Consider the following 23,656-nt stretch of genomic DNA (forward strand, 5'->3'; position numbering starts at 1 on the left):
CTTTAGCCATGCAATGTCTTCAACCCGGAATTCTTTTTCATAAAGATCATTTTCTATCATGATCTTCTCTATTCCTTGTTTCTTGTTCTCTTCCAGATTAAAGTCTTCTGTAGGGACTCGATGGACCACGATGCCAAACCGAGGTTTCACTACTTTAGTGTTATTTCCCAGTTCTTCAAGCCACTCGGTATTGTTCCGGGCTGTCTCAGCGGATTGGGCATCTCGGAATCGGATGACATATCCTGTTTTTGTGGGGCCGATGCCGGCCACCTGCACTTCTTTCGTGGGTTCCGCATTTAGAAGGGCTGTTCTGATATGTGTGTTTGCCGCATCGGTCGGCAGGAACCTCGAGAAGCGGTCATTATCGATTTCTTCGTCGAGAGTCGGTGCAGTGCTGATTCTAACGCAATTCGGTTCATTTCGGGGGCGTGGAACAGTTGTTTTGGGGTCTGGTACCGGGTTACCGGCTACCACTGCGGCCCAGGATTTTGTCGGGGGCGTGTTCAGCTGTTGTGCTTCGGTTTTGGCCCGGAGGGCTTGAATCTCCTCTCGCAATTCTACATTCTGTGTTTGCAGGAGCTGCTGTTCCGCTTTCAGTTCCCGAATTTCTGCTCTTGCTGCCTCGATGATTTCTGTTTGGTGGGCAAGTGCCTCCTTGAAGCTGGTGAAGAATTGCCGGACATCTTGATTTGTCACCCTTCCATTGTTTTCCCCGCAGGTCGCGAATTCAGGGTTCGAGATCGGCTCATTTCCTTCCGTATCTACACCCCTCTTGCGGCGTTTTCTTGTCAATGGGATCCTTGGGCGAAAGACTTCTTGCGTGAAGATTCGTGGTGTTTCCTCCGTGTTTGTGGGATGGGGTTCGGCAACCCCTGCGGGCGGGATCGCCATCGGGCCGAGACTAGTTCCCGCTCGGCACACAATGACAGCTTCAACCACTCAACAATTTTGATATGGCACAACTACAGTTGCCATATATTCATACAGAGTCCCCGCTCGATAATGCTACAGCTGGATCGACCACTGTACAGTATGATGCTTGTTGCTGTCGTCGTGTTTTCTTCTCTACAGTCAGCTGCGAAATCAGCCTGCCCCCCAACACTTTCGCGGTCTCTGTAAATCCTTAGTTTCCGGATTACTAATATTATAAGCATGATATTATTGGTTGGGTAATGCATTCTATAGCCATTACTGGTTTAGCTCCTATGCCAAGACAATTTTAAAACGAATGAAATGGATTTTGCTGGGCAAGCTGATTTCGCAGTTAACTGTACCTTATTGCTAGACATGTCCCATTCGAGAGAAAAATGGAGGTACATATTCTAACACAAACTGCCGATGCTATATTTCCCGTTCAGATAAGCTAAAATCTCACACATTCTCATGCATCCGCTTCAGTATAATATTCCGCCTCTGCTCAAGGTTGGAAATTCCGTTACTGTAGATAATGATCTGGGCGGTACTGTATCGTGAGATTTTTTCTTTTTTTTTTTTAAAAAAAAAAAAAAAAAATTTCATTGCTCTTCGTTAAACTCTTCGATTCTAGAATATTAATAAAACTATAGTATCCAGGTTACGTAAATCTGTGCTACAGATGGCAGCCACCACGTTATGACACGCTCAAAACAGTAGGGGGAAAAGAATCTATTTCTTCTTACTTTCGAAAGGACAACTACCCCCGTCCTTCCCCACTTTGTGTGTCTGCAGGGCACCCTAGACTCAGCTAGTTCCACTAACTAAATATCTCAACATGATCAAATTGACGTCGCTGAGATTAATTGTATATATTATGCTCGAACACTCCAAGGAAAAGGGCCTAGTTTTGGAACTCCTACTTCTGATCCACTTTAGATCAAATTTGTCTCCTTTTGGAGTTTTCTTATTCCCTTTGAGATTTTTTTTTTTTTTTTGGGTGCTTCTGGCTATCTAATTCGACCGAAAATTCTTCGACAAAGCCATATCTTGCTCCTTTCGACATCATCGAAGTCTTTGGCAAGGTACGAAAAAGTTAAAATGATAAGTATCTGACAATACTAGGCGGTAAGGGAAAGAAATAATGTTGCAATCTAGGAAAGTAAGTTGGAATTGAATAAAAATCTTAGGTTTCCACAGATGATTCTTTCAATGTTACCCAACGTTAGGGTACTGTAAAGTCTCCATCAGCCTGCTCTGAACAACCATTATGAGCCAATCGGTATAGCACAAAAATAATCACTAGCTAGGTCTTAGTGTTGCATATCGTGGGAACAGACTTTAATAATCTAAATTTTTTGAGCAATATCCAGTATGTATATTCCGGGGATACCTTGGTGTTGGTCGGTGGTAGAGCTTTCCTTCAGTCCATCCGTGGTGTACCCAATTTATGTGTTCAACGCTGGCGTCAACTTCTCAGTTTCAGTCGTTCAACTTCCGATACAATACAGTCTAAAGGAGTGTACAGTATCGATTCCTATTACTATGATGCGTGCAGTTTTAGACCCTACCCCACACGAATAAAGAGGAGAACCCTTTATAGGGACCTCTTTGTCTCAACATCCTAGACTTATCCTCTACGCATCTGCTCTGCATTATCCATTCTTTGATATACTCTCGAATCCTGTGCGATGGCGGTAAAGAAGAATACACCCCCAGTTAGTGATAGAGAATTTGCAAGCTTGGTTGCGGATAAGATGATTCTCGATTTTCTGGATGATATGATCCTGAACCTCAAATGTGAGAGAGCTGTGAGCGCTATTGCCAAGAAAACAAATGGCTACTTGCTGATCGGGGGTGAATCAATTGATAAAATCTAGTACGCCACCAATTTTTGAGAGAACTTATACAGTGCACTATCGAATATTTAGTAACAATAATAAATATTCTGAGGAAGACCTCGATGCTTTAGCTAGGCACATGAAGGAGAAACGTCCTCATTTAATGGATGTGCTGAAGAGCTACGAGCATCAAGTGGGAAACGTGGTTGAAATAGGCCTGATCCCTGACGATTTAAGCTTGCAAAACATGGGAGAAAGGGTGAAGAGAGCCTTAGCCGCAGACCACGAAGAAGCTGCTCGTGACAATTGTATACGGACTTCAATGGAATGGAAGTGGCAAGGGTACGCCTAATGTAGCTCTTACTAAGGCATGCGGCCTTCCGTGACGGGGGTTTGATTTGAGTATCGACTCAACGCGTCTTGAAATCTTCCCTTCCGACCGACGCGAAACCGCTGCTACGTCGGTCACGAAGGTTGCGCTTCCAATGAGAATTATGAGTTTTTCGCTTCTCTTCCGGTTTTTTCAGCGAGCTTTCTTCTATTTTATGATCGGATTGAGATATTTATAGCCTACTTAAGGCCGTGTAATCTGGTCATTTTGTTTTATTTGTTCCTGCTAAGTATTTTCCTCAAGCTAAGTTTATACCGATATGCCATGTTTATCCACTTCCTTGCGTAACAGTAGCAAATCAGCCTTGAGTCCCGCAATGCAGTTACAGGCATTCTGTAAAATCAACGCCTTTCTACTAGGCTTTCTTCCTTTCTTTGACTTCCCATCAATGCCGTTCAGGTCTTCGGTCTTTATGGCGCAAGATCTAGTTATATCTTCGAGTTGCTCAAATTTAGCATTTATATTATCTCGATACCGCTTTTCGTTCCGGTTATGTGCCTTCTTTCCTACTTCGGATAGGTTTGGGTCCAATCTTTTCGACACAATCTTTTGTGGGTGACGAAGTCGTACAACTCCATCTCGTGATGGTCGCGTTTTCTGTTTTCCTGGCTGTTGACTTAGAACAGGAGCGTCCAGCCCACAATTCAAGTCGGCGTTTTGGGATCTAGTTGTATTATGTGGTTCTACTTGCTTCGCTTGTTTTATGTGAGGTTTTTCGTTCCAAATTGACTCTTAAGTTCTTTTCATGCTTCGTAGGCAAACTATCGGGGTAGGTAACTTTTTCAAAGTCGCTGTGCTGCGGTGAAGAATGGCATGCGGTTATGCTCTAGTGTTTCAAATACTGTCAGCATGCTTTACACAATTATAACAACTGCCTTAGGTTGCACAGGGACGGAAAGGAAGGGCTTATTTTGAACTTACTGTGGGGGTATTGGAAGCGCAGGTCGCAGTGCTTGAGGTCCCTGATTGATAAATCATACCACATGTCTCTAGCAGCTCAGGGAAGTTGTTAGCACTTTCCATTGCCCTATTGGACCAATATAGCAATGGCTGCGCTTGGTCAAGGAGTAGCCATGGCCATTGGTTGTTTTCTCCCATAATTTCTGTCGAAAAGGTAGAGTTACACGTATGAAGGAGAACCAGGTCGACCAAGGTGCCCAGTTAGCATCTTTGCATATAGCTGAGAGGAGTGGTTAATATGCGACAATTTGTATTGAGCTAAGCATTCCTTAGCCTTACGATGACTTGGTTTAATAACTCAGCACTTGGCGACGTGACATGCTGTGTTCCTGTGGAGAACATCTGGTTGTGACGTAAAAGACTTTCGGGTGAGGCTTGAAAGGCGGGAGCCGTATTTGAACCCCTTCATTGAGGGACGCAGTTTTTGAGTTTCACCCTAGACTTGAATCGGAAGGTGATCTAGTCTTTATAGGCATAAATGTTGGCTCGAAGCATGAAGATTTTCTATCTAGGTACAACTTATATTCCGAGACGCTCTCACCCCTATATCATCATATCGCGGAGGGTTAAACATTTGTGAAAACAAAGGGGGAAAGAAAAAGAAAACCACAAGAGATCATCACGATCGCCTCTCCAGCACATCCGGTCCAGAACCTGTAAACTTGCTAAATCGCCAGGCTAAGTGCGGGAAGAACATCACTGCAACGGGCTTTGTCATAGTCGGGTTTATACACCATGGGAAACCTTGTAGAAGAAAGGATGTATGAATATGCACTACAAAAGGTGATTAGAACTAACTCCCTTGGTAAGTCTCAGGTGCCTAGTAGGAAATGTTTCTAGGTGATCTCATTTCTATGGATCACGGTTGAATACGGCCTCTTTGATGGGTAAATAAAGATATTGCTTGAATCTGTTCTTTGCTTTTTCTTGTCTGTAGTGAATTGTCTGTAGGCGCTATCAATAGGCGCCAACTATCTAGTATTTTTGAATACACTGAGTTACGGAGGGCATAGTACTTAATTGTAGAGTATGTCTACCCTGAAGGGATGCAAGTTACCCTACCCTTCGTTCTGTATACGCATGTCTTTCTTCTCTCCCACCTTGGAATAGTACCTCTTCTATCTGATACTGTGCCGTATTTTGGGACTTCTCGAGATGGACCTTTTTAGTCTTCAAAAAGGCCTCCGTCTGAAACGGTTTGTGTCATTACTATCAAGTATCGTGCTCTGTACAACGTACCCTCTGTTCTGAATAGAGGGGAGAACCCCACACAGTACCTGGTAATGAAGTTATTCAGCAGCTTTGTGGGCGAAAAATTCAGCACATTCCTCAAAATCAACAGTCCCTTCTCGGACCAAAAGTGTAACGTACACCATGATCTTGGTTAGATCAGTCTCATACGCCATCTGGATCCAAGGCGACCTCAGAACAATGGTGATGGTATCTATCACTGCAGTACCCAAGTACATATGACTAAGGTATCGGAATCTGTGTAACAGGCGATCAAGAGCGGTATTTTTCATCCGTTTCTCGGGCCATGGTCAATAGCTGGGGATACAGAAAAGAAATATAAGTCACTGAGCAATTCATTGCAGAAGCATCGAAGTGGGACGACTTTTCTGTACAAGGTAATTTGGATATCACCGTGCAATATTCGAGGGTACAACAGCTAATGGTCCATTGGGTAGCCGTTGAGAGCTTTGGTAATTTGCTTCCAGAGTTACATGGAAAGTCTGATGCACTTCGTCCCACATCAGGCGATATCCCATTTGCCAGACCTCCCACTAGTACGAGCCTTCAGCCATCCAACATCCTACAGCACAGGGGGGTTGGCGCAGCTATAATGGCTGCAAGGTCATTGATAATGACATATGTTCACAAGAAGGACGTCCACATTCCCCCACCGCAGGTAAAGCAGAATTCATACAAAAGGTCTTGGCCTCAGAGCCTGTAGACAGATAAAAATCAAATTTATATTCGGATATAGATCTGAATATTGTAGAGTAGTTGTGTGCTACCATGATCTCGATAACAAATTCTCACAACTGGTGCCCGTAGGAAAAGAAAGGCCTTCCAGATTCATCAGATCACATGTAGGTAATCAATTCACTTTCAGCGAGGGCGACCGGGTGCAAAAGGAAAAGGAGAGCCAAGTGGCAGTGACGGGCATGGTTGGCTGCTGCATAACACAAACTTTTGCGCGTATATAGCGTATGCGGGGGGTTGAATAGACGTTGCGAATGGCTTCTGGATTAAGTAAATTGCCCAGATGCGTTATGTGCACATCTACTGTGTAGCACTTGTCCAGCACTGATTCTATTGTGTTATTCTGTATTATATGCCATCGTTCTCCTGCGGTCGCACTGTAAACCTGGGTCATTAATAAAATAATGCATTAATATAATCAGACTATGGTCTAAGTTAAGCATCGGTTATATAGTTCCAATCGCTCTTCATTTTCGGCTTTGAGACCTTTAGATGACAGCCGTACGGACGGTTCCTGGATTAAAGTGTGAATGAAAGATTCTACATAATCTAATCCTATAGCTTCAACCTATTTGGTTTCTCACTTTAGTCAACAACTTCCGCCATTTTTCACGCTTTGAAGAGTATGTCTTCGGCTTAGAGATCCGTGGAGCTTCTCTTATGGCCAAAGCTGTACCCAAGGATGAAATAGTTCGCGTTACCCCCCCTGAGTGTAAAATAGATGATGGCTGAGCTGTATCTGTCTTGTCCACTAGGATCATCCCCGAATCGGAATTGCACTTTATTGTTGTCGCTTCTGAGTTTGTGGAGTCCATGGAACTTCTCCTTTCGGTGAACTCTGATGTGGGTATTAAAAATCTGCTCAAATGCATCTCCTGCTTATACATACCTAGTGTTCTTTTGTAGTGGGCGAGGGGAGCTTCGGTTTTCGGTAGGGCATCGTACTTGCCTACACAAAAGCTTTCTCTAAGAATGACCTCATTTCGTCCCGGTTCCCTAACAGTGTGAGACCTTTCATCCCCTATATGCAATCTGCTATACAGATCTTCCAGGTCGCTGCGCTCAAGGGAATAATCGATGGTGTTTACTGTTGCAGGTTGGAATGATTCGCGCTCGCTTCTTGGAGACATCTTGGTGTCCTCAGAAGGACTGGGCTTCTCGTCAAGAGCTTCATTAACAAGTTGGCTGTCAGTAAAATAATCCTAAGGAAATCATAGAAGGCTTACCCATTATTTCGTATGGCCAGAGATCATGAACTTTAACAGAATTTCTTCGACTGGAGGAAAAGAAGGACGCGAGTAGCTATTATATACACCGTCGTCTCGCTAGATCGCGGACTAGTACAGGTTTGAGCAGAATTTCCAGCCGATAAGCAAAAGTTTATGCTCAGTCTAGACGTTTTATCGGGCCACTTTACGCAAAGAAAAAGTTACTGGCCTCAGGCTTCAACCACACTGTCATTAAATTGATTTGTACCTAGAAATTATTCATGCACGATAGGAAATTACTACATTGTTTCCAAGGTCTTGGGAGAACTATTCAATCACAAGAGACCTGGGATGTGTTTATAGGCATGCTGGCTCCCGAAGTAGTATGAAGTCAGTAAACAGGGGGTTTGAGTCTTCATATGTAATAGAATGATGATGCTTACATTACTATAGTAGATGCTCTGATGAGATACTAAATAAGTATATTTATGGTAAAATGCGATGCCTCATAAAATAGAAAACAGAATCTGTATATTTAGTCTAAACGATACCTAGAAAGACGTGATTCTTGAAGTCTGACCAGGAGAATATTCAATACAAGCAGAATATACGCTACGCAGAGCGCAGTGGTGTATTATTATTCAGGGTTAACGTCCATATAGAGCCATTCGCTATGGCAGACACAAAAAGAGCCTGCGTAGTATAGAGGGTTATACTGGGCAAAGAATAGCCAAAGCTAGGCGGTCAATAATATCTACAAAGCAGAGTATAAAAAAAGTCCTGCGAGGCCTATAGGCAGAGTACGCCGCTACAGCTCATATCGACAACGCCTTATGTCAATGTTTTGGTCTTTATCATGACAGATTACTGGGAAATATAATCACAATAACTTTCCATGAAAAGTCACTAAATACTGAAATCTGTCACTGACAATGTGTAAAGCGGTTTAGAAACCATCATTCATTAAAAAGAGCAGGTCTTCGTAGCGTTACTGTGTCATCTCTCCAAGACCAGTAAAAGCGTGACCAGTTTTTAGGCACGCACTACTTTTGTGAACACAATTGACTGCATTCATTAATTCTGGTTCTGTCAAAAAATGGTATTAACTGAAGCCTTGGGGACGTCCAAGATCCTCCATTTAGACATCGCCTTCTGTAGTGCAAGTGAACGGGAGTACTCAACGTATGTCCTTGCTATACGAACATGCATTAAATAAATGAATTGAGGTTATTGTCATACAGATATAGCTCGATAATTGGGAAGTTAGGATCTCTAAGCGAGTAGAGGATAGCATGTTGTATCAGATTTGGTGAAGCCCAGGATATTCAAATCGACTGACCTCTCTTTCTATTTTCACTTTGAATAGAACAACAGAATTCATTATCAAGGATATTATGGGGGGAGAAGAAAGAAAACAGACAAACCATAAGCGGCTCGACCCTGGTACCGATTCTGCGTTTCTGTGCCTGGCCTCCAGCACTGAACTAACCTCAACAGCCCCGCAAATCCCGAGTACAGTTATTCAACCTCATCCAACGAAGGAGTATAGGACCAGAAAGTGCGTGCGGAATAGAGCGCAAACCATGCTAGCCACATTAACTCTTTCATAGACGGACTCGTCTTCGTGATAAGAGGGTGCTATTCAACATCAGCCTGCATCCTAAATGAAAGCTTCGCTGCACATACCTTCCTGAGCTCATCCACTGAATTGGCAGAAGTAGTAGTTGATAAGAAGTCCAGTGCAGTGGAACCGGAAGACGGGCGATTGAGGCTGTCCACGCCCACTACGCCCTCGTCTTTTACATAGCCCTGCATCAATTCCATAGTCACGTTAGCGACAGAGGTCAGGTCAGCTCTTGATGATTCATCCGGAGGTCGTCTACGGCAGCAGTCTATGCGTGCTAAGAAGCGTCAGTGATCTCTCGACACGAAAGTAATTAAATATCGTTGATTTATTACCAATTTTAATTTGTCCCTCGATGCTCATCAGGATACTTGAACTTTTCAGAGACGTATGCCTGATCCGTTTTGAGGATAAATAAGAAAGACCACTGAGAAACTAGGAGCATTTACCACATTGATTGTGTGTTAACTTGCAAATGTGGAGGTCTAACTAACCTGCTCCATGATTGCGGCGAGCTGCCGCTCATTGGGGAAAACTTTGCATGCAACGATGTGTTCAAGAGTGAGCGGGTAAAATTCACTCACGGTATATAATATACCATCAAACTGAAAGCACTCAGTAGCGGAGAAGATCTTTTCATGACGAAAGGAACGAAGAGCTTGCATTACGTTTTTGCCATCCTTAGCTGCAAACTGGCGAATTGTCTGAATATCTGAAGGATCAGATCGACGGGTAACTATGGCTACAGTGCCAGCTAGATCACAATCAAATCGTTTTTCGAAGCTTTTCCAAGGACATACTTTATGCAGTACTGGCAGGGATCGGTATCCGGAGTTGGTAGGGTGGAGTAAAGCCTCATCTCGGTGCTGGTCATGCTTGATGCTTTCGTTTATCTGGGTTAATGGAGCCGGCGTCTTCTCAGTCAAACAGCCGCTTGAATATGGTATTTTGTTCACCAGGCGCTCCACTTTGTTGGCCTGTACGGTGGATGAAGCGTTCGTTCCTGGAAGGGAAGCAGGGGGCTTGATTGAATCGAGATGTTCAACATCAAGCAAAGTCAAGTGTTTTTCTTTCTTGGACGACATGATAGTATTAACTGGAAGCGGACATGTCTGAATGCAGTAGGTTGAGATAAGTAGAAACAAAATTATCAATTCCACGCCTGCACCAACAGACAAGTTCTATATAGACCCCGGCCAGTCTTCTTGAGGGGAAAGGGCCCTCCCTCAGCAGTGGCCCTCAGCTGTTGGAGGGTCAAATGATTCAGTTCCTTCAAATACGGCATTGATCGCGCACCGTATCTACCCAATTCCTATTGTACCTCAGTAGTTCTATGATATTTGTCTTTTTTTTTTTTTTTTTTTTTTTTTTGAATAGCTGGACCAAATGCAGCGGGCCTTGTTTACTGAGGAAGAGGTGCGCCTCGCCTCCGAGCGACACCTGAAATATCAAGGGTCGGCGAAAGTCAGCATCAATGACATTGAATTTGACCCACCATTGCCTCGAGACCTAGACTCGAGAAATCTAGACAGGATTTGCCAGATCTTTCGAAAGAATCGCTGTCGTCGCCTTGACGTGGAGAATCGTATTCCAGTGATCGTAGCTCGAAATGATCTCTCCACGGCACTCCAGCAAGCGGAAGTGACAGCCGGCGCTTTGATGACTAAAAGTGCTAAGCATCTTCCTAGTCTCCGGTTCCCATCAGGCCAACTGCGGGGTCTGCATGGACGACATCGCGCGCAGGCTGGCTCCATGGTGCTGGCGCCCATCGACCGATGGTGGGCCGTAGACCTATATTTTGACGGTCAGGCCGCTGCCTTATTCCAACTCTAGAAGCGACGAGAACTGACTGTGTGCTTCGGTACAGATATTAGTGAGGAACTAAGGACGAATTTAGTAGAAGAATATGCCAACCAGAAGGTGCCAACTGATGGCGAAATATATCGAAAAATACGACAATATGAAGGTGAGCAGAACGAGCCTTTCCGAGAGCGGTGGTTCGTACGATTGTCAAAAAGCAATCAAGGCCGGCTGGAACAACTCGACAACCGCAGAAATCGCCGGCTTCGCGGCGCTTTTGATAAATTGCTACGGATTCCAGGCATCTGGCCCAATGGGATGAGGATCAGCATGCTACATCGTCTGATTGCCACTGACTGTGTAGAAGTGAGTAGTTACCAATATTAACCTTTTTCCTACTCTCGGCCAATTTGCAATATACATCTGACAACACGTAGGAGATGATTACCTATCTCAAACACATTGAGCAGTTCTGGTCATCTCTCGTCGGCGCCGATACGGCTGCCATGAAGAAAATAGATCAAGATACTGTAGATAACCTGCAGCTTTTGGCCCCCGGAAAGAGCCGCGCGGATAAAAGTACCGCATGTGGCCTTGTCCTGAGTGGCCGGGCATTTTCAGACTTCAGTGAGACAGAGCGAAAGTCTATCTGGAGCCGTCTGGAGGTCTTTGATGGTCTGGTACCGTCGCTATATACCTTTTTCGAGGATTTCAAATATCTGGAAAACTGCGCACAGTGCATTAAGCGACTCTTCGGCCCCGTTAACGAGTCCATATGGAACACCATGAAACATATGTTCCATGGTTCACCAGACCTTGAAGATGGTTGTCTCATTCAGACGTCGGAGTGCACCGAGCGTCTTCAGCGCGCAGACAGTGCAGAACGCCTCGATCTCGGCTACCGACAGGTTTGGCTCTTTGCCATGCGGAACTATACCCTCATGCCAACTGATCCGAAGAATGATGACGATCTTTTGGCAAAGCCCAATCGAGCCATGGCAGACCCTCGTACGATATACGATATGGCAGACCTCGCGCGCCGCCTTGGATTTCATTCTTCGGAGATCGAGAGTATCTTGCAGGGGTCTCCTGACCGCCAGATCGCCCGGGATGCTCTTCTGCAGGCCCGGAAACCCCACCGCTTTCGATATGACGTGGGGGAATTCAATGCTCTTGTCGACCGGATCGTTGAGTGCTTCTCAGCCGCTGTTCCTTATGAGCCTGAGCGGAACCCTGAGCTTTTGGCGGATAGCACCGTAAAGGCTCGAGCCCGATGCGGGACGCCCCAAAAGCGGACGCAGAGGCAAGACAGCCTACATCTGTTTATAGACTATCTTCATAAGGACGAGATCATAATTGCCGATACAATTACCACATTTTTCGTCCGTCGCTGCGTCTATTTTGCTTTTTTCGGGAAACCTTGCTCTCATAGCGACCCTCACACGGATCGCGATGGTGACACGTTTTTCCAGGGTTCACCTGCGTTTTCGCCGTTATTTATAAGGGACGACAGCGCTGCCGCAGACCTGGAGGCCACTAGTCCCGCGAGACTAGTGGCGGAGCAACCTGAATCCGAGCCGCGAGGAGCACCGGCAGGAAGAGGCCAACAGAACATACGGGGGCGACAGCACCAGTCAGGAGTCCATGAGAGATTACGACGCCGGACACGCAAAATGCGAAAGCGAAGACGCCAGACACAACTAGGGGGACAGATTGCTGAGCCATCAATGGAGCTAGACTCCCTGAGCGTAGGGTCCACGAACGACGAGGTAAAGGATAATGACGGCTCGGATCTGTGGATCACCGATGCAGGCACCCCTGAGCCATCACCACCAGCCGTAGCCGTGGATCTGATGTCTAAGGCTACTACACCGGACTCTGAGCATCTAGCACATGATCGGACTGAGCGTCAGGTGAGGTCAGAGCTGGCTGCATCATTAGAGCCGTCTGATGATGGTGTCTTTGAACAGGTCGCTGCACCAGGACCCGTTGAAAGAGACTCAGATCCCTTTGAGTCGACCACTTCCAGTATAGTTACCTCTGGTCAACCACTTGAAGCGGCAGATTTGGAACAAAACCCGAGTAACCCATCCCCCAAGCAACCGCGCAGGGCTGCTAGTGGTGAAAATCTGACCCCAACTGAGCAGACCCCGCCAGAGCCATATATGGAGGAATATATCAATAGGATCCTACAGGCTCGGGAGGAGCAGGACCGGTTGGAGGAAGAGCTCGACCAGGAGCGGCTAGAGAGAGAACTTAATTTCTCCTCAACTCAGCCCAAGGCAGCTCCGGAATCAGTTACGCAAGACCATTCCGGGTCTCCCAAACCTCATGCGCCGACTTCACCGGCATCGTCCAACTATTCCCGACCGGAATTTTACCAACCCGCTTTAGAACAGGACCCAGCAGTCTCTGTTGCTGAGGATCCACCGGAGCCGGTAGCCGCTGTTCAGAACCCAGACCGAGGCACCGCGGAAGGCCACACTTCTGCGGCACGGCAGGAACGTCCCTTGACGGAACTTGATGCTGAAAATTTGAAGCCCCAAGTAGCACCCGGCACCACTAGTGCTCCCGGGGCACCAGAGGGTTCTGCTTCGCCCTCTCCGGATGCCTCGACTAGCCCAGCCCCTTCCACAGTGGCATCCAAGGAAGAGCCGCCGCCGGCCGACATTGTTGAAATCTCATTTTGGTCATTCGAACGAGGGGAATGGCGGCAAACTAACCTTGTCCGCGTGGATGTGTTAGATCCTTCGCCGGTAGAACGGGTTGCGAAGAAATACATGCGGAAGAAATATTCGTTGTACGACGTAAACTTGCAGAGCCTGAGCCCTGCCGGATGCTTTCGTGCCGCGATTGCCGACGGGATTAATAGGATATTCGTGATCTCTGAGCATGAGGAAAGTAAATTGGTAGCCGACGGGCAACTCATCAAGGACCGGCGGCTTCTGTACTCCGTTTCGAAACTGCTGGACCAGGACCAATCGGGGTCAGAACGACAAACCAAGATCTGTCGTCCGCGAAAGCCCGAGTAACATTCCCTTGTCTCCCAAGGACGTCTGAGTATTAAGGAGGGCCTCTTAAGTACAGGGATGATCTGTGAAAGTCCTCTTGAGATCCTTTCGGACACATGTAGAAGATCGGCATATGTAGAAGCTTCTAGGTCTGGGAACCACACCAGAATCTCCTCTTAGACGAGTATTTGAAATGTGTATTATGCCATGTTGACTGAGCCATGAAAGCATTAGACTAAGAGCGTATTCATGCGAAGACTCTTATATGAGAGAAAAGAACATAAAAACACTGACTCAAAACTCTTGTTCTATGACAGATTTCCTCTTGTGAGGATTCTCACAGAAGGTAAGACGGTATGAGAATCCCTACTTGAAATATGTTTCTGCACAAGAAAATTATGGCCATATGAAACATCTCATAGGTCTGGTGGGCTCACAATATTGCCGACATAAATGTACGTTAGTCATGGGATAAACTAGGATTGCATTACCTTGCTCCGAAAGTGGATTGTCCTTCACCACCTAGATATTTTGAGTGACTCTGCTGCTTGCTGCTATCATTGTTTTCCGTGGCTAAAAATGACTCTGTACGCACAATAGCCAATACAGTTGCATACCTCTACGCCTTACTTTTCTTTTGGGGGAGGGGGGGGGGGGGGGGGGTGGGGTTGGTCTGAATAGCATCGGTAGTAAATAAATTTAAGTGAAGGGTGATCAAGAGGGCAAAGAGCCCTCCAGAGCCAAGATCTGAAACCACGCACGGGAACATGCCAAATCTGGCTGAATATTGAAATTACCAGCCTACCAGAGTATTATCAGCTAGCCGCAGTTGGATTGTGACTTTCATTAAAATCGCCAATAATATCTAGCCATATGACGTGCCATTTCAAGGATTTGAAGCCCAACTCAATGGCGGGACGCGCTTCTAAGTGCTCTCAATCGGCTCTGGGCTGGAACTCCAGTTCTGAAAGCTTTAACCCCTGATGGAGGTGTTCCCGTACCGTCTTCCGTATATGGTCCCGAAGTTTATCGGTTGTGGAAACTTAGCCGGAAAGGTTAGCTTGCGACCTGAACGATAAAATAGAAGGCGCCTACCCATCACCAGCGTTCGACCTTGCTCATCCCGGATGTTGGGTAATCTCTCAATCTGCTCTCCGGACGCCTCGAGCGAGATTACATTTCGATAATCTGGTACTCCTTGGTAAAGAAATACTCGTTTGTGCTGACCGAAGGGTACTTTGTTCCGCTCGAGGCCGCTTGAAACGTAAATTGAGATGTTGAGTATCTAGAATATTGTCAAGAATTAGCTTCAGCAGATCGTCTCTTTGCGTGGAAATCAAATACAAACATAGCCGTCATCCATGATGTCGTCCTTTAACAGATTATTAAGCAGATCCTGAGCTGCGATAATCTCACTGATCAGCTCTACCTGCCAGACTAAATGCAGTCGGCGAACCTGGGAGGTACAGGTATTATAGCCGTAGATCATTTTTTTCAAGTATGGAATTACTGTGGCAATTCCAAATCCACTAGCAATCACCAAGACGCTTTCATATCGGTCCACATGCTCACTAATTCCATGAGGACCAGTAAAGAATGCTAAGAAGGAGACCGAGCCTTCAGCAACTGTAGGAGCGTAGCGAAGAAGATCCGCGGTTAAACCATGGCGTGGCTGCACGAGAAGTTCCATGGTATCCTGGTGATCTCTAGACCATGATGTGACAGTGAACGGGTGTGTCTGCATCCATGACCGCAGACTGACTGACGGCAGCCAAAGATTGATGTATTGTCCAGGTCGCACCCTCATGGATCGAGGTAGGAGAATTCGAATCCGAATCGCTGTTACTGCAGAACTTTTTTCCGTAGATCCACTCACAATGAATGACACGACGGCTCTAGGACAGCCGCGGCCCGCTAGCAGCCCGTTGCGATATAAGAAGATTACTAGTTGTAAGAAAGACGTAAGAGCAAAAATACTTAATGCAATGAAGAGGTAGATGCTGGGGGGACGTCGCTGGGCTAGAAGATGCTGCCAGGTGCCGTAGACGAAGAGCCCGGTAAGGATTTGATGGCCTCGGAGAAAGATCTCGTATGACCGTCGACGAAACCATGGGATCGCAAGGAGAGTAAGGATACCCAGTGAGATAGCCCCCTATAGACTATTAGTTAGAACAAAGTGAGCCCAGCCCCAACAATAAATCATACAAGCATTGTGAAAAGGTTTGCCGACTCGTGGAACGAAAAGCTAAATCCCCGCATCTGAACTGCTGCAACAATGTGGAATGATATCAGTGCTATAGCCATCCATCCGGTAGCACGGTGAATTCTGCAACATGTACACCAGGTAATTCCTAGTAAGTCGGCGAGATAACTTAGGTGGATCGTAGAAAGTGGAAAAATCAGATTGATCAGGGCTAATTCTCCTGCCCGACAGCCGGCGTCAGCCAACGATTGCTTACGGAAAAAGACGAGAAAGACATTGATTGCAGCATATGATACATGGAGAAAAATGCCAACTCGGGTCCAGGGACCCCAGAACTGATGCCTACGAACAACAAAGGGAAGACTCAGATGCCGAGCATATAGATGAGAAAATGAAGTTGACCAGTTGGCGATTACCCAGAGTGTCCGGCCCAAAAAAAGACTACCAAGTATACCGCCAGCGGTTATAGCGTAAATAGCCAATGCATCCATAATGTGTGATAAGGGAGCAAATGACAATAGGCCAAGACAGTCAAACAACAAAAAATGAATTGTAGAGATATATCACCCGAAGGAGAATATTTATATAATATAGAATAGCCACGAATATTGGTCATATCATGAAGGTAGCATGTCACTTGTGGAAGGCTATAGAGACACGAAAACGGGCAGGGTCCTAGACAAAGATACATATAACTCTGGCAGTGAGCTCACCCCGGATAGATCCTCAGTACTTCTCTGGCGGTTAGTTTATTCAAAAGCAGTGAGAAACTTTATCTGGAAAGTACTAGCTTTCCTCTGGACAGCACCTAATGTCGGGCTACATAACAGAGCATTTATGTTGGGGCTGCAGCTAAGCTCGTGGAGGGTGGTCAAAAAGTGAGGGTTGCAAGGAACACCTTGAAAGGCTACATATGGCCGAAACACCGAGACAGATCCACCCCACCCTACCAGCACCACAATATTGCCCCTTTCAGCAAATCGCTCCAACCTGCTCACTCCGAGCCCACTGGCAGCGATGCTCAATCATATCATGCGAGTGCTTTACGTACTATATGCTGTTGATACATATCTTGGTGTAGGTAGTCTTGTATATTGTCCCATATGCGATCTTTGAGACCGAGGGTGCTAGAGAATGGCTCTTAGCTAACTAGAATGTACTAGAAAACCATCCATAGATCCTGGTCTTTCATGAGCAAGACAGGTTCTTCTGACTGCCGACTGCGCACCCTTCTCCATGTGCGATACTATAATACTAGTATACTACAATGGTAAGACTAACTCGATTCTTAGCGAGGCTCTCTGCATAGTATGTACTGTATGCGTTAATGGGCTAGGTCAATTATAAGGCGGAGAAGAAATGGTGGCAATCGATGGATAAGGGCCTATCTTATCCACAGCAGCATGAGTTGGGATCTCATTCATTTGCTCCGTTGCTAGGGCAGGTCCACCATCGCTCAAAGTTGTTGCCCACAACCCTTGTCAAATAGGCGAATGGTAAAAAAAGAGTGACCAGCGGCATCGGAGACCTGTCACTGTGATCCTGTAATCTATGCAAATTTGTGTTTATCTCCCTTCAAACACCTTCTATTCACTTCCTCTACTCGACAGGTTGCGCTTGTATGTCTATTATAAATTTCAAAAATACGCCAAGTAATAAAATAACTAATCGTTACTCATAATATAATCTTTGCCTAGGTCTCATCGTATTTCTACAGAAAGAATCTAATTTACCACGTAGCTAGGGCTTTGGAGAAGTCAAAGAACGCGCGTTTCTTGCACTATATTCGCTAGCAACCGTATCCTGATCTTAAAACGATACAAAGAGAGAAAGCAACGTCTCCGCTGATCGAATCATAATTGCATCAAGGGAGTATGATACACTCGTTGGGCAGGTATTTTATGGTACTTCCATTCATGCAATAGCAGTTACCGACAAATAATTCGCCGATCCTATTGTGAATTGTGGTTAGATAATTCGGATAATCCATACTGAAAGACAGTCACTAACTTCACTGCACACGCAGATACGGATGGAGAGGATAATTCTGCTCCCAACGTAGTACTCATTGTCTCACTATGGGACAGACCATCTGCAGACGTAGGGTGTTTGGCTGATGCCGTTACTATGGACTCCGGGGGCTGCGTGTTAGATTGAGGACCTTCAATTGAGCTGCTTGGTCGTCCCTGGCGGGAGTTAGCTTCGCTTTCGATAGGCATCACTGAGTAGGTTTGGGTCGTTCGAGGTGGTTGAGTAAGTGTGGTCACATTCTGGTTGGCCAGTGAGCTAGATGTACTTCGCCCTGATTTCTCTGTGGCTGTCACAGCGTTGCTAGATTGTGAAGATACACCTGAAATCAACAGCGAGATTTCTTCACACACAAAGCTTGAGTCTTGCTGACCTATTATAAATCAGTAGACGTGAAGAAAAACCACTGTGGAAACGCACAATCACGAAAAACAGCGGCAAGCTGAACTTCACATCCATCTCTCACCGAGATGGAACGTTCTTGCCCACCACTTACTGACCGTAAAATTACATTAGTATCAGTGAAACTTGTGAGAAAGGTGCAAGCTCCTCCAACGCCTCCCCCAGATTGCTGTTGTGCTCTTGCTGATATGGCAGCTGCAAGCGCGATAATATAGTAATAAACCATTGGGATAATAGTTTTTAGATATATCTTTCACTGGAATAATGTGTCTCTTACCACTCTGACTTTACTTTGGTTACATACTTATACTTTAATTCCATTAGTACTTTACAAAGTCATCTACAAGTTTTGGTCCATTGATGAGTACTTAGCGAACCAAAATCTCTTCCTGGACTCCATTTCTAGAGGCTCTTACAAGCCTGTTTGACCCAGTAAAAAACACCGTCAATATCTAGAGGACAATTGATTATCCAGTCGAGCTGAAAGAATTGAAGCAGGGTTCTAGGTACATTATCCCTTACAATTCTTTGAGTAAAGTTCATGCAGGGTGTTTAACCTAGATTAACATATGACTTATCATGTTTTTGACCACATAATGGTAGTTTCTAATCATGAACAAAGCGCTACAAAATGTACTGCCCATGGAAAATAATTTTGGAGATGTCAAGAATGTATATGGATCATTTTATCTTGTTTGTCGAAACCTTTTGTAGGAAGTGAACCATGAATAAAAGCCTAAGGTTCTACGGGCCCATGTTATAATTTGACTCAACTAAGTAGAGCTTGAGCGATGATCATGGCTGTGGTATATAATATCGACCAGGCAATGATGGGATCCATAGCTGTTGTAGATTGTACTGATCTTGCCACAAAGATATAAACCGGTTGGTTCCTGCTGTCCTAGGCTGTACATAGTCACTAATTAGATTTGAACAGAGTACGCAGATACAATGTTCAAGAGCAGGTGCATTTTGACGTTATTCCTGTTTTTAGCGACAGTGGTTTGTTGTCAAGTCCTTCTGGTTTGTTCCTTGCTAACTGCAGTAGATCTACGGTGTCGTAACTTACCCAGGAGCCAGGAGAACCAGCACAGTATGGACGAAATCAGGTGGAGAATCTTGAGTTTTGGCTTACTTTCCGTGCACAGATTTTGAATTCGCCGAACTTTCCTGCTCCTGCCCTTGAGGAGAGAGGTCTACCGGGAAAGCGTGGTGTGAGCTCCTACAAGAAGAACTCGTTAAGGTACCCGATGGCTTACATCTCTTTAAAAATAGATAGGAAAGCCCATCTGCGATTTCACACGCGGCCTCGCCTATATTGGGCCCACCGACGTGAATATCAACCATCTGCGAGACGCTAAAGATACCTATTGTGGTGCTGAAGCCGGCAATTGTGCCCGTGTGTCTTACCTGAACAGCTCTTCGATATTCTTTTGTAACTATGTATGATAAAACACTCTTCTTGAAGTTGAAGGTGAATATTAATAGGCCAATAGAACACAAATCGCATATATACCAAATGTGGGAATCTCATTGAGCCTGCGCTGGCCATATATGAGGACTGCCGGCTCGCATCTCGATATACTTATGGCTATCTTAGCGGTATGATACGAAATGGAAGTGTGGACGAAGATATAGTTACAACAGAAGTTGCCTACTACTTACGGCTAGGTGCTGAGCTTCCGTAAGAGAGATACGTACTCGCCTCATAAGTCTTGACATGCGAAGCGCGGTGGGATGTTCCATGAATACAATTATCCCTTGAGTAAGACTAGATATTGTGTAGCTAGTGAGTTGTTTTACAGTGTTTTAAACTTATTTGCCATACATGCATGGCCTTGGCATTGTACGCTCGAGAAAATATAGAGTAGGTGGTCCGGTTTTCTGGACACTCTGTACGTGTGTTGTATACATTCTTAGAAATACTTTAGATGTATTGCAAGGCTTGAATTAAAGCTGCTTAGTGTGGCATTAAATGATTTACATTAATCGTCAAGTTTAATATTCTAATGCTTCTGCCTATGTGGAGCACTAGGAGTGGCCGTGTGATAGGGGAGCCCCTCAATTCGAATCTCCGCACCCTTCAGCCATAGCCAGTAGCATTTTCCGCCCAAATCAGGGAAAAGATTTCCAGATGTCTGTGAAATAGATGTTTTGACGACCCCGACCCTTCCCGCGACACTCAAAAAAACTTGCTTCCATTCTGTTGTTCCCACACGCTTGTCTTCTTGCTTATCTCTGCTTTCCGGGAGCGGGGGGAATACAAATCTTAGGTTAAATGGGAAAAACTTGGAGTTAATAGGGAGTATTGTTCGCGAGTTGAAAAATACTGGTATCAATTTTAGTTCCAGAAACAGCTCGCCTTCTTTGTGGGTTGATATTTTTATCTTGCTGTAAGGAAGATGATTGCTTTCGGAATTCGGTAAATTCGAACCTCGCGAGCTGTCCAACGAGCATGTCAATTAAGATAGAGCTAGCTCACTTGAAGAAATCGTTTACTGAACTTACCATTTTGGGTACATTCCAGTTGCTACGGCCTGATGAAGGGTATATTAGCTTGCTTGTTGTTTTCTTTCTCATAGGCCTCTGTGATCGGAATTTGTTTTGCCACAAACCTTGATACACAGCGTTCTCATCAGAAACATAGATTCGTGTAGCTCGGTATGCCGTCTTTCCAGTTTCTGGAAGCCTGAAAGCCCCAGGTATCCATAGAAGCTCGTCGTATGGGCCTAGAAGGATGCTGCCGTTAGCCGATGGTCAAGATTTACTGAATACATCAAGTTGCTTACCGACAGGGCTTTTCTGATACCGGACAATGACACAAGCTTGTACCCCCCCAGCATATATGTGTTTGGAAAACGAGTGATCCTTTTCTAGATCATGATAGGATGCTGCAGCCGGCTCCGCTGTTATCGAGGACCTAGCAATACACATAAAGATATCACCTTTGACTTTGTCCCATTTGGCACAACCAGCAGCAGTTGGCGATTCCATTATCAGGTGACTGTCAATAGTCACTTTCAATACTGTAAATGCCAGAGAATACGGTGTGGTCTGTTGTATTCCACCCATTAAGAAGCAATTTATTTAGATTCCAGAGTTTGCTTGGGACCTTTCACTGTTTCAGGGATGACTAGAGTTTCACAGGCTATTTTGACGTATCCACATAAGCACTACCAAAATCATCCGAGGCGAGTATGAGTATTAGAGTTGAATATTGTAATCAGGTATAATTAGATGGACACGTTCATCAAACATATGCTAGCAATACCTCTGCCTATACTAGTCGGTCTCAATTTATCTTTACAATCTGCCATGATCTGAATTTCAGTTTCGTGATTTGTTAAGGGGTTGTGTAGAGTATCATATTGTAAATTGGTTTACTCCTAGGTTGAGTAACTGTTCAGCAGCTAAGCAAAATGCGACGCAAACGTTGGTTGAGCAGTTGCTGGCTCTTTACGAATGACTAACAACCGTTCCGCGTTGGCGGTTAGATGAACACAACCAGCTAATTAATAAGTGGCATGCTTCTATTAGGACCAGAGCACATCTTTATTGACATATCTGAACACGAATGCGAGACCTCCTTTCTATAGTCTCATGTTCTTTCTTTCATTGATTGTAAATATAAGATTCTGACGCCTTTTCCTAAATCCGTTCCAGCCACATACATCGCTAGGACATAATGAAAGTGGAACGAGTACAGAGTACTGACTCCGATGCGATTATTCTAGGGTTGTATGGGGTGTTTGCCATATATCATGGGCTAAACAGAGGAAGAATATATCGACCTCGCCATGAAGGTTGCTATATGAACTTGAAGTTGTGATACAACCAGGCTAACCTGACTTAGGATTAATCTGGCATGTGTTATCAGGTGTGCTTGAAGTTATCTTGTATTATGGAAATTTCCAGTGCTCCATAGTCGCAGTGATATCCTGCTGGATACATTCCTATACTTCCCTTGTTCTGGTCAGAGACCTTCCAAATGGTTACCCCCCACACACTAGTAAGTATTGGTTTAGAATAACCACAAAAGCATATAAGTGAGGTATCTAACTAGTGAAAAATAGGACCAGCGTATCAGGCAGGATCAGTCATGCGAATTGTCCTGGTGGTGCGCGCCTACTTCAGCCAGAATCCTGTTCACTACCATGATAGCATGATGCCACTGCATGGATTTGTGTATACACGTGCATTAATCTTTCTTCTCGGAACCATGGGCCCAACCCGGTCGTTTACTACAAACGTGAACTCTCCGTTTGTATACGCGGAGTCGGTTTTTGGTGCCGCCCTCATTTCCATAGGCCATTGCCATGGGTCCTGGCCGGTGCCAGTATATTTACTTCTGGTTCATTTTTTGGGAAAATTAAGCTTGTGGGTTAAGGAGATACACGAGAGCTCCAAGTGTGTTGCCATACCCAACAATGTGACCATTCACTAATATTCGATGAAAAATTCTTAGGAAGAACAATCTCGTTGAACCTACTTCACTCACAATCTTGCGTCAGGCAGAGTTTCGGATGTGTGAGCCAGCTTCCGAACTTACGAAAGTGCCATCCATTGGACACCTTCGGACGGATTTCCTCGGAGATTGGTGGACAAAAAAGTAACGTCTACCTTCTACTAGCTATTTCTTCTCGCTGTAGGGCCCGGTGGAATCATGTCCTCAAGGTACCGTACGGCCTATTCACAAATTTTAATTTCGCCGAGACAGACAAGCTACCTGTACAGTAGCATATCTACGAATGCTAGTCGTACAAATGGAATTGAAAACCATCCAAACGCTCACACTCTTGACTTTTCTCCCCCAGTCCTATTGCAAAACGCCGTCTCACTTGTACAGGATTTCTCGGGGCCTCAAGCAGAGGTTGTTGCAATAAATAATTATCTACAGCCGTTACTAAAAGTTTTCTTATATTTCTGCGTAATTAACCAACTAATCAGTTCGTTCGCTGTATAGTTTTGCGCAACAAGCGGGCTGTCGGTACTAACGCCCAGATTGATCTATAAGTATGATAGAAGCAGGTCTACACTATCTCGACGTTACCGTAATGCACGACATTCTCGAGCGGAGCAATATAATACTCAAGGAATCTTCAACATAGAGCACGTGGCACTTGTTATAGGGTGGAATAATAATCAAAGTAATATATAAATAGTTCAGCGTCCTCCCGGCTACCACAAAATTGCTATTCCGTGCAATACAATCTCAATCTGAAGGGGACTAAGCATTCCGACACCAGTTCCTTCCTTACCCCTCTGAAGTTACTTTTATCCTAGCAGCATG

At 45.1% G+C, this 23,656-nt stretch overlaps 4 protein-coding genes across 4 annotated transcripts; 2 read left to right on the forward strand and 2 right to left on the reverse strand.

Moving 5' to 3' along the window:
- Positions 1-9,357: 9,357 nt before the first annotated feature.
- On the reverse strand, positions 9,358-10,007 carry AO090010000299 (uncharacterized protein; the record flags this gene model as incomplete). Its single annotated transcript, XM_023233713.1, has 2 exons — positions 9,358-9,390; positions 9,417-10,007. The coding sequence occupies 2 exons, from the start codon at positions 10,005-10,007 to the stop codon at positions 9,358-9,360; spliced, it is 624 nt and encodes a 207-aa protein (XP_023094127.1).
- Positions 10,008-10,308: 301 nt separating this feature from the next.
- AO090010000298 (uncharacterized protein) lies at positions 10,309-10,755 on the forward strand (the record flags this gene model as incomplete). The annotated part of the gene is made up of 1 exon (XM_023233714.1): positions 10,309-10,755. One exon carries the CDS (start codon positions 10,309-10,311, stop codon positions 10,753-10,755), a length of 447 nt encoding a protein of 148 aa, XP_023094126.1.
- A 407-nt stretch (positions 10,756-11,162) lies between these two features.
- On the forward strand, positions 11,163-13,754 carry AO090010000297 (uncharacterized protein; the record flags this gene model as incomplete). Its single annotated transcript, XM_001827261.3, has 1 exon — positions 11,163-13,754. One exon carries the CDS (start codon positions 11,163-11,165, stop codon positions 13,752-13,754), a length of 2,592 nt encoding a protein of 863 aa, XP_001827313.3.
- Positions 13,755-14,526: 772 nt separating this feature from the next.
- On the reverse strand, positions 14,527-15,540 carry AO090010000296 (NADPH oxidase family protein; the record flags this gene model as incomplete). Its single annotated transcript, XM_023233715.1, has 4 exons — positions 14,527-14,534; positions 14,829-15,018; positions 15,082-15,189; positions 15,244-15,540. 4 exons carry the CDS (start codon positions 15,538-15,540, stop codon positions 14,527-14,529), a joined length of 603 nt encoding a protein of 200 aa, XP_023094125.1.
- Positions 15,541-23,656: the final 8,116 nt, after the last annotated feature.

The sequence above is a fragment of the Aspergillus oryzae genome, chromosome 8 (assembly GCF_000184455.2).
Source record: "Aspergillus oryzae RIB40 DNA, chromosome 8".
NCBI lineage: Eukaryota > Fungi > Ascomycota > Eurotiomycetes > Eurotiales > Aspergillaceae > Aspergillus > Aspergillus oryzae.